The sequence below is a fragment of the Amblyomma maculatum genome, chromosome 3 (assembly GCF_055883805.1).
Source record: "Amblyomma maculatum isolate TAMU_Amacu chromosome 3, ASM5588380v1, whole genome shotgun sequence".
Lineage (NCBI taxonomy): Eukaryota > Metazoa > Arthropoda > Arachnida > Ixodida > Ixodidae > Amblyomma > Amblyomma maculatum.
The window spans coordinates 13,848,762-13,860,060 of NC_139346.1; the positions used below are offsets into that span (position 1 = coordinate 13,848,762).

General features: G+C 44.5%; 1 protein-coding gene across 1 annotated transcript; it reads left to right on the forward strand.

Annotated features, from left to right (window-relative positions):
- Positions 1-920: 920 nt before the first annotated feature.
- Positions 921-5,418, forward strand: LOC146194250 (uncharacterized). Its single transcript, XM_084596025.1, has 4 exons — positions 921-1,034; positions 3,189-3,264; positions 3,379-3,702; positions 5,216-5,418. Exons 1-4 carry the CDS (start codon positions 921-923, stop codon positions 5,344-5,346), a joined length of 645 nt encoding a protein of 214 aa, XP_084452151.1. The 3' UTR covers positions 5,347-5,418.
- The last annotated feature ends 5,881 nt before the right edge of the window (positions 5,419-11,299 follow it).

Sequence of the window (11,299 nt, forward strand, 5' to 3'; positions counted from 1 at the left end):
AGAAATCAATTATTTTCTTCTGCTGTGTGCAACAAACACGACTGCGCACTACATTACACCACTACAGCACATACACCTTCCACTTTCCGGAACACCTCATTTCATGCGTGATTGCATCGAGCGATGAAAGTACAGACTTTGTCCATGTGCAAAAAAAAAACAACAAAAAAAAAACATCAAAGGTCTCTATGACCCCATCTTCAATGCTCCCTGAACTTTGAAAATCTTGTCTCGGTCTTTCATAATGATCGCGGCAGTCGATGGGGCAATGCTCGCTGTCTGTAGAGGCCGAATCACTTTTTCCCTGCGTCGATTTCTTGCAGTGAAAGCAGCTGCGTTCATATCTTCTTGGCACTTCGCTGGCTAATGTCTCCAATCTCGCACAAACTTCGCAATAAGATAATCTGCGGCAAAAAAAAAACAACTAAAATACCGCCCCGCATGCGTGAACGACCCGAGCCGCGTATGGCACACAACACAGGAAGAAAAAAACGCAGGCAGCTAGGCCTGCTGGCTACTGCGTAATAAACCATCATAGCTTCATGGTGGCGCTAGAAGCTGGTCCTAGATGTCCTGATGATGATAGCTACAGCCCACGAACCATACACACAGAAACAGCGGTTTCTGTTTCGTTTCACGCAAGAGTTGCAAGCTGCGGCGCTGTTAATTTCAGCCGAATTCGTAATACTGATGTTCCAAAATTATAGAAGAAGAAATAAAATACTTTCGTTATTCTGAAATATACACTATTTTGAAATTCGTAATTCTGAAATAGTTTTACATTCAAAACATAGCAAATCTGCCGGGGATTCTTAAAAAATTCATTAATTTGAAAACTTTGTTAATGTGGTGTTTGTAGTAACGAGATTTCACTGTACCTGGCCATGTTCAGTCAATGAGGCGTGCTCAACGAATGGAAAATGCAAAACTCTGGTACTGATTTAGATGTATCTCAGGCCGAGAGTGCTGAGATGCAGTTACTTGCAGCGAGCAAGGTTGGTGGTGTTCCTGTTTCATTGCTTGCAAGTCCAAATGTAAGCATAACAACCTCAGCTGTCTGCTTGTCTCTGCATGAGAAACTGGGTTTTCAAAGCATTATGCTCTTTACATAGATTTGTTGTTCTGTTCTAAACTGCAAGTATGGCTATGAAAAGCTGAGAAAGCAGTTTTAATCTTTGTTTGACTGAAAAGGAGCTGCTGTATGGGTGCCCCAAGTGTACAGTAGAGAACTGGTCTGTGGAAAAACTGCACTGCTTTGTCTGGGCTGCTGATGAGACAAGCACCAAAAGCATAGCCCTGGTCATCCAGATGTCCATCACGCTCTCGAGCTATGTGCATGTTCATATCGTCTGGACTGGATGCAGGAGAAGGTGGAGTGGTATTGGTGCTGGGCGGCTCATAACGAGGCGAGAAATGGCGGTGACTGTAATCTGAGTAGCGGTAAACGTAAGTGAAACGTCGAGGTGGTGAAAACCTGCGGCAGTGGCGAGAGATGTGGCCAATACGCGAGCACGTGAAACAGATCGGCCTATCGTTAGGGGTGCGCCACTCATCAGGATTGCGGTATCTCTAGAGTGCCGTGTAGGTGTTGCGAGGCGTAGCGGTGACGACCATGGGAGGGACGGGACTCGAACTCTGGTGTTCCACGGTGCGGCTACAGGGACACCCATGTTGGCAACCTCCTGACAGATGACCGTTGAATAACGGATATCGTCGCTAGGTTGCTGTCTGAGGAGGGCGGGTTGGATGCAGCAGGAGCGAGCGCTTCCAGTTCGCGACATACAATGCGGGTCACGTTTTCAGTGTTGGAAGGCTGCCTTAGGGTTGGCAGATCCTTGCACATGGAGCTAGGGGCGGTGTTGGGGAGCCGGTCGAAGCAATGTGCAATGCGTCTTTGTTTGGCCTGCTCGAAACGTCAACAAACTTGCAGAATGGAGTCAACCGTAGAACAGTCCCGACAGATTAGAAGATTGAAGGCATCATCGGCTATGCCTTTGAGGATGTGCCCCACCTTATCAGGTTCTGTCATGTCTTTATCAACTTTTCGACAGAGAGCCAGAATGTCTTGTATATAGGTGATATAAGGCTCGATAGATGTCTGGGCCCGTGTGGCAAGGTCCCTCTTGGCGGCAAGTTGACGGCCAACCGGTTTTCCGGACAGGTCATGGAGTTTTTGTTTGCAAACATCTCAGGAGGGAATATCTGCTTGGTGCATTTCGAACCACACGTGTGCTGTGCCAGTGAGATAGAAGACGACATTGGCCAGCATCGACGTGGCGTCCCACCTGTTGTGCTGGCTAACACGCTCATAAAGCGAAAGCCAGTGTTCGACATCAACCTCATCTGTACCGCAGAATGGGCCAGGGTCACGGGGGTGGGCTACGACAATGGTTGGAGTTGCGGAGGTAGATGGAGCCACTTCGGTTGTCACCGTGACGGTTTCGAGGTGACGGCCACTGCGGAGATCCAGCGTCAGATTGTGTCGAACCCGCAACCTCCACCGATATGTGCTCACAGACAAAGATGACGACCGAGGAACGCGGGCACAACAAAGCATTGAGAAAGAAGACGCTGACAGAGTGGATGCTGCATGGCTACTGAAGTCTTGGCGTCGAGTTCAGCCCATTGCAGCGCCAGTTACATTAAGGATATCCCAGTAGCAATATGATGCTAAAGCACGGCGGGGGGAGAAAAAATGTTCGTTTGTGTGCTCAGTTTTCCTTCTGAGGTTTCTGTACCATCCTGGGCAAAAGTTTATGAAGTGTGGGTTTGCTAAAAAGCAAGCGCTTATTTTTGCATTGCCTTCTCCCCAGTCTTATGGTGTTCATTCCAGCACATAGAGCTCCGTTCATGCTTCTAGGTTTTTCAGTTAAGTGGTTGGAACAACTACTTACACACAAAATATATAGCCAATTCAGTGTGGTTAAACCAGATGCTTTGGTGCACTACCACTTCTGTTTTCACTTCAGTTTTTGTTCGCATATGCTCATTAGCATGCAGTTGTAACGTGCCACATTTATGTGAAAGGCCACTGAAATAGATTTGAAGCCCTGCTTTAACCAAGCTGTATGAACATGCCTGCATGGCCTTGGAGTAGCATGTCTGGCCCCTCATCTCAAAACTGCTGCCCAAGTTGGTAGCTTCTGCCAGTTTGGCCTACATTACGTGATCTCATGGCATAACACAAGGCACCAACCAATCACTACCTGGCCATATCACCTGCCAGCTACCACCTGCCAGAGACATGCCGTATGACCAACATTGGTAAACATTGGTGAAATATGGAAATGAGGGGTCTTAGTGTAAAATGCTTTCTGCAAACTTGCATCCCTTAAAATCCTCATTGCCATTTTCTTTATTCTGTTTTCTTGAACACAGCTGGCCAGAAGCGACAAACAGACTGGCTGTTCTTCAAGCAGAGGGATGCCTTCTCCTCCTCACCTGATGGCCGCTTCATTTCCGACATGCGGATGCCAGCTTCTGTAGCTAGTCCATCGAGGGACTACAACAGGCCATTTAATGGCCAACAGTCTACAGCGAGTGCACCCAGGATGAATGGTACGTCAACACTTAGGCAGCGCACCAGCAGAGGAGCCATGTCTAGTCCTGATCGCAACATTCAAAATGGTGGCTATGCAAGGTCTTCCGTCAGCCAAACATCGCTGGCAACGAGGAAGCCTGCAGACACCAGGCCAGGAGCAGGTAGGTGGTCCCAAGGAAGCATCTTGCTTGGATTTCTTCCTTCTTCATCCAAACTGTTTTACAGTGAGTGAGCTGCATGTGGGGGGGGGGGGGGGGGGGTGGGGAGGGTGTTAGCATTGTCATCGTCTTATGTCATCACTGTGAAATCCCGAACGGAAGGAGCAAGGCATCGGAGTCCTTCAATGCTTTAGAGTCAAAAACTAGCCATGTCAAACCAGACAGGGGTCTAGTTGGCAGTGCCAGTTTGACCAAGCAGAAAGGACTGTTTTGCCCACGAGTCATTAGTTGTGTGTTGCCTTAGGCTCCGGCCTTTATGCCTCATAAAATTTGTTACCCAATTCTTGACATTTTAGCTCAATGCGCAGGATACGCACTTAGCCATGCATATAGGTCAATTACGAATTTGCACATTGGTCAGCTCCCATTATAAGTCAACCCTCAAATTTCGGAAATTCATTTTTTGAAGAAAGGGCGACAATTGGCAGTGTATGGTAATTCGTATACGTCGGATCATGTCGAACACTTTGAAACTATATTGGCATGAAATTACACCTAGAGAGGCATGACTGAGCAGGTCTCGTTTTTGCGGCGCTGTGGCACAGAGCTGCTGAGAGAAGTGGACAGTAGCCTAACACTGACAATTTCACGTTTGCTTCGAAAAGCATGTTTGTGAAAGCAGTTCATATTCTCGCACTTATGGTCGGCGTAGGCCTCCTTCCGTCAAAAATAGACCTAGGGAATTTGCAGGACTTATAAGTGCGATTTTGAGAATTTTGGAGAGCGAAAGGTCAAGTTTTAGCTAATGTAGTTCCAGCAGCGATGACCCGAAATCAAGAAATGCTTAAATTGCAGGGCGCATGTACTGCAAAGTGCCGGTGCAACCCAATTCTTCAAACTGCGCTGAAAGCGGCCGTCAGGTGATGTCAGCGTCACTTGTGGACAACAAATAAGGCAGATTTAACTAATGGAACAGTTGCCACTACTATTGGTTGCATCAGAGAAAGCAGACACATTTATTAGGTAGTAGTGCTGGTTGCACACTGCATGAACAGCATTAACTGGATTGTTGAGCGTCTCTCAGATGTGAGTTACCAGTTCAAAAGATAAAGGAATATTTTTCACTTTTGGTTTGAAGTTTAAGGTCAGGCAAAGAGCAGTGAAATTGTTGACTGGGAACCTTATGACATCCCCAGTCACGAGTATAAAATTTTAGGATCGTTTAAAGCAGCTTCATTAAGCAATGAGATAATGATGTGTTTGGATCCAATGCACATGGATGAAAGTTCATGAAGATGACAACATGCAATGTACAGCATGAAAGGGTGGCGGCTAACCACAAGATGTCCCGGTTGCTACAATAGCATATTCTCTCGCACAGTGGTTATCGCACAGTGGTTCACACTACCAAGGGTTCGAATCTCAAGTATGGCATAGTTTGGCCATGTTTATTTTTAGTGCAAAAGTACATTTTGAGCTGTAATGAGTTTGACCTCTTCTCTCCTTTCTTCACCAGACTCTAGCAAGAAGTTTGCCAAGTGGCCTTTACCAAAGCTCAGCTGGCTACTGCTGGGACTAAGCGTGGCACTGAACATCTTTCTATTTGCCGTCTTTGTCTCATCGCAAATGACTGTTGTGAGACAGTGAGGAGCCCCACTATGTGTGTTCTTTTCAGCGTGCTTTTATGGGCCTGCACTATCTCTGCCACCATGTTAAGGATATGCCATCTTATGAACAGTGTCATATTGGTGGGCCCTTCTTGATGAAAGCCATGAACATTGCTTTCACAGATGCTGGGTTTATAGAGGAAGCATGAACTTGGAAACTGGTGTGAGAGGTGCGTTTTTTCTTTCTTGCGGAAATGCGTCAGTGTCCTCTCATTTTTTTTATTTTCCTTCCTCTCTCTCAAATATTTCCGACCTGATTTCTAAAAAAAAAGACACGCTACATACTGTACTGCAGTGTCCCACGTGTTGACACTCAGGCCATAGACTGTAAAGTGCTGTCGCCTTTGAAGGTGCATGCGTTTTTTTAAGCTTGTGTATATTGTTTACGTGAGATAGTGACGGCGTATTTGTGCTAGCCAAGCCTTTATTGTATTTATTTTAATCTGTTAACACTTAACTTGCCTTACTTAGTTATGACGAACCTTGCTGTGTGTGTGTGTGCGCGCGCACGTGTGTGTGTGTGTGTGTGTGTGTGTGTGTGTGTGTGTGTGTGTGTGTGTGTGTGTGTGTGTGTGTGCGTGTGTGTGTACAGTTGTGACCAGTCAGAGCACGAAGCTTGCATTTCTGTTCTCTCTTTAATGGCCTGGTTTGCCAAAGTATGTCCGTAATTGCTGTGTTTAACTGTAAAGTTCTTATTTTGACCTCCCCAGCCTCAGTAGCGGCACCCATATTGAAATAGTTCTGGCTGATGTGCACAGTGCCATCATTGTGTGAAACAAAGGTGTGGGGAGAGCTTACCAAGATACTTTGTTGGGCAAGTTAGTACATATTCAATAATAATTTAAACAGCACGAACACGAAGACAAAGGACAAAATAAAAGAAAGCCACAGTACAAGCGCTGACTCACAACTATGCCTAAGCCCTTTACTCCAAGGCCCAGATAAAAACAAACATGACGAAAATGAAACAACCCCTGGGTTCACCTGCTGCACAAAAAGTCACTCAAAAAGGACACCTCTTTGCCTGAAAGAGCAAGAGAAGTCTTGCTGACACACTTATTATTCGTTGAAATAAAATATGATTCCACTATCTCTCTCATCACCTTTTCTTTATGGCGATACAAAGTCTTAACCTGGTCAAACTTAGGACTGCACTTCTTCTCCTTCTTCATTGTTTCACATGAATGGCAATGTGATACCAAAAACGTTTTGTCCTTGCCACTTTCCAAGTTGTTCCGGTGTTCCTGTAGTCTCTTGTTAATACATCATCCTGTTTGTCCTATATAACAGGCTCCACAAGAGAGCGGAAGCCTGTACACAACATCTGTCTTGCATCCAACAAATGGGTTTTTATGTTTCACCCCACATTCTTGCTTCTTCGATTCTCTTTCCCTTTGAATAGCCGGGTAGCCGAGCAAATCCTATTCATCTTGAGCGGGGCGGTCAATGTGACGTCCAACACCATACCTCTTGCCTACATTTTTGAGGCCATGTGAAATTCTGTGCACATACGATACCACCGCAACCCTCCTCTTCTTCTCACCCATGCAAGGCAGGGATTTCAGTCTGTGCGTTCTTTTAAGGCTCTTCAGCACCCAGCAACTGGCCCCATTAATAACCGACTCCTGATAACCACCCTTTGCAATTCTTGTCACTTGTCTTTCAAAACTCTTGCCCATGTCGTGGTAGCAAGATTTCTTCTACGCATTTAATAAGCATGTGTTGATCATCCCATTCTTCACTAACTTGGAATGCCCCAAATTGGAGCTTAGCAAGGGCTTCACCGATCTCTGGTTGTATTTCCAACAAACATGATCCTCACCGAATTGAATCAATAAATTTAAATGCTATAACCAATCATCAACTGCTTCTTCAACAGTCAATTCCAGCCCGCCACACTCAGTAAAAACATCCATAATGTCTCTCATTCGCTGATTGAATCCTTCACGGTATGTGAATACTAAAAAGTCATCCACATACCTGAAGGTGGAATAATGTAGGCCCTCCATGTTATCCTTCAAGTGTCTGTCCATGTACATTAAGAAGGTGTCACTCAAGACCGGTGCGACACTCGACCCAATGCATACTCCAGCCTTCTGCGTATACAGCTTGTCCTTCTAGCCTATGAAGGTGGACTCCAGGTAGAACCTCGAAAGTTCAATGAAACTTCCAACACTTACACCTGAGGCATCAATGAAGTCACATTCATTATTGTCTTCAGTAATGCACATTTGAACACGCTTAAGGAGGCATTCATGGGGGAGGCTATAATACAAATCCTTGACATCCATGCTGAAGCCAACACATTTTCTTGGGTTGTGTTCTTTAAGGAATTCAACAAGGGCTTCAGAGTTGGGTAGCCTTAGGGGATCTGATAAAGTCAACGAGGAAAGGTGTTTCTGCAAATATTTGGAGACCAGGTGCTGCCACGTGCTCTTCTCAAATTCGATGGCTCTGAACGGACCATCTCGTTTATGGGTTTTTGCCGAGAAGAATATCTCCAAATGTAATTGCTTGCATTTTTCACCTGTTCACGTATCCGTTCAAGCCCAAGATCACCTAGTAGAGCCATAGCCCTCTCTTTTACCATGGTCGCTTTCATAGGAAACCTTTCGAAATTCTTCTCAACAACAGCCTCCGCTTTTTCTTGAAACTGGTTCTCAAAAAAAATAGTAAAATACCCTTCTTTACCTGATAGTATAACTCTGAGGTCTCTCAAGGCCATCCATTTGGCAATGAAGTTAATAGGGCACTGTTTCCCCTTTAATCCTTCTTTCTATAAAAGCGACCATGGTAAAAGAGAGGGCTATGGCTCTACTAGGTGATCTTGGGCTTGAACGGATACGTGAACAGGTGAAAAATGCAAGCAATTACATTTGGAGATATTCTTCTCGGCAAAAACCCATAAACGAGATGGTCCGTTCAGAGCCATCGAATTTAAGAGCACGTGGCAGCACCTGGTCTCCAAATATTTGCAGAAACACCTTTCCTCGTTGACTTTATCAGATCCCCTAAGGCTACCTAACTCTGAAGCCCTTGTTGAATTCCTTAAAGAACACAACCCAAGAAAATGTGTTGGCTTCAGCATGGATGTCAAGGATTTGTATTATAGCCTCCCCCATGAATGCCTCCTTAAGCGTGTTCAAATGTGCATTACTGAAGACAATAATGAATGTGACTTCACTGATGCCTCAGGTGTAAGTGTTGGAAGTTTCATTGAACTTTTGAGGTTCTACCTGGAGTCCACCTTATATAGGCTAGAAGGACAAGCTGTATACGCAGAAGGCTGGAGTATGCATTGGGTCGAGTGTCGCACCGGTCTTGAGTGACACCTTCTTAATGTACATGGACAGACACTTGAAGGATAACATGGAGGGCCTGCATCATTCCACCTTCAGGTATGTGGACGACTTTTTAGTATTCACATACCGTGAAGGATTCAATCAACGAATGAGGGACATTATGGATGTTTTTACTGAGTGTGGATCCGGGCTGGAATTTACTGTTGAAGAACCAGTTGACGATCGGTTACAGTATTTAGATTTATTGATTCAATTCGGTGAGGATCATGTTTGTTGGAAATACAACCCGAGATCGGTGAAGCCCTTGCTAAGCTCCAATTCGGGGCATTCAAAGTTAGTGAAGAATGGGATGATCAATACATGCTTATTGAATGCGTTGAAGAAATCTTGCTGCCACGGCATGGGCAAGAGTTTTGAAAGACAAGTGACAAGAATTGCAAAGGCCGGTTATCAGGAGTTGGTTATTAATGAGGCCAGTTACCGGGTACTGAAGAGCCTTAAAAGAACGCACAGACTGAAATCCCTGCCCAGCATGGGTGAGAAGAAGAGGAAGGTTGCAGTGGTACCGTATGTGCACAGAATTACACATGACCTCAAAAATGTAGGCAAGAGGTATGGTGTTGACGTCGCATTGACCGCCCCGCTCAAGATGAAGAGGATTTGCCCGGCTACCCGGCTATTCAAAAGGAAAGAGAATCGAAGAAGCAAGAATGTGGGGTGAAACATAGAAACCCATTTGTTGGATGCAAGACAGGTGTTGTGTACAGGCTTCCACTCTCTTGTGGAGCCTGTTATATAGGACAAACAGGACAATATATTAACAAGAGACTACAGGAACACCGGAACAACTTGAAAAGTGGCAAAGACAAAACGTTTTTGGTATCACATTGCCATTCATGTGAAACAATAAAGAAGGAGAAGTGCACTCCTAAGTTTGACCAGGTTAGGATTCCGTATCGCCACAAAGAAAAGATGACGAGAGAGATACTGGAATCATATTTTATTTCAACGGACAATAAGTGTGTCAGCAAGACTTTTCTTGCTCTTTCAGGCAAAGAGGTGTCTTTTTTGAGTGACTTTTTGTGCAGCATGCAATTCCAGGGGTTGTTTCACGTGATTGTTTCATTTTCGTCATGTTTGTTTTTCTGGGCCTTGGAGTAAAGGGCTTAGGCATAGCTGTGAGTCAGCGCTTGTACTGTGGCTTTCTTTTATTTTGTCCTTTGTCTTCGTGTTCGCGCTGTTTAAACTAATAGTGGGGAGAGCTAGCGATAATTAGGTGCTGTGCCTTGATTGCTTCTCCAACCACGATATCACGATTGTCGCATGTCATGTTGCGGCAATGCTTTTCTGCTCCTGTTTTGAACGTTTTCGATGTGCGTTATGTCAACTTCAGGTGTGTGTGTGTGTGTGTGTGGTGTGTGTGTGTGTGGTGTGTGTGTGTGTGTGTGTTTCTCTCTCCACCTTGCCTGGCAATGGCAAGGACATCACAGCACACTTGGCAACCTATATGTACCCTAAGGTTTGTGCACCAGTGCCCGTGCAAGGGTCAGGATTCCACTTAGTTATAGCAGTGCCGAGAAGGTGAAATTTGATGATAGTGCAATTTGTTCGTGTGCGTATTTTTTTTCTTTTGTTTTTGCTATAATGATGCATCCAAAACGCTGTTGGGAAATGTCAGCTGTGCAATGTACTAACTAGAACATTTACGCATATTGAAATTGGCCTTTTTTATCCATATTATTATTATTATTATTATTATTATTATTATTATTATTATTATTATTATTATTATTATTATTATTATTATTATTACCGTTACACCTTTTGGATACAGTATCATTGTACATTTTGTCTCAATGCTAGCATAACTACTATTTAGTTTGTTGACTGGTCTGTGGCCGTGTTGTTTTGTACAATTGGCGTTGCTAGGTGGTGGTATTGCTGAACATGTTTGAAGGGATGCTATTGCCTTTCTTTATGATTTCTGCACTGCCGTTGATGCCTTTGCATCTGGAGTGAAAGAAATGAAATGGGTGAACTTTGTTCAGTCATTCATCTATAGTACTGTACAGCTTAAGAAACGGCAGTTGGTAACAACAGGCCATGATTTGTGGCGTCTACTAATATTACTCTGCCCACTTGTTACAGTAAGTAAAATTAGGTTTTTAATGTTTATCTAGAGGAAATGAGCCAGAGGCACCAGGATACTTGACTTTATAATTTGGGTGGTCAGCTCTGTTTAGGCGGCAAGAAATGCTTTAACAGTGGCCTGCTTTTTGTTATGAAAGAAAACTGTGAGGCTGTCGCATCAGACCTGAGTGTGCATGGCATGGAATTAATATAGAATTGACTTCACTGCCCTTTTGACTGACCTTGGGTGCAGTCGTCGCCTAACTTGTTAACTGCCACAAGTAATGCACAGGAAATGGAGCACTTTCCAACAGTTTTTACATCTCATGAACGGCCAGAAGTTGTGTACATACATTGCAGCAGTTACTGGCTGTTACTGCATGTGTGTTGTAGTTCACCTGTTTGCTACAATGGTGTCAATATTTATTATCCTTACTAGTATAACCAAGAAAAATACCGCATACAAATGGAAGCTGATTCAAGCTCAGATTGGTTGTCTAG

Excerpts from the sequence above, each read along its gene's own strand:
- LOC146194250 (XM_084596025.1), top strand. The coding sequence starts at position 921 with ATGCAAAACTCTGGTACTGATTTAGATGTATCTCAGGCCGAGAGTGCT. Across the intron at positions 3,265-3,378 it reads ATGCCGTATGACCAACATTG|CTGGCCAGAAGCGACAAACA; the intron begins GTAAACATTGGT and ends TCTTGAACACAG. Across the intron at positions 3,703-5,215 it reads AGACACCAGGCCAGGAGCAG|ACTCTAGCAAGAAGTTTGCC; the intron begins GTAGGTGGTCCC and ends TTTCTTCACCAG.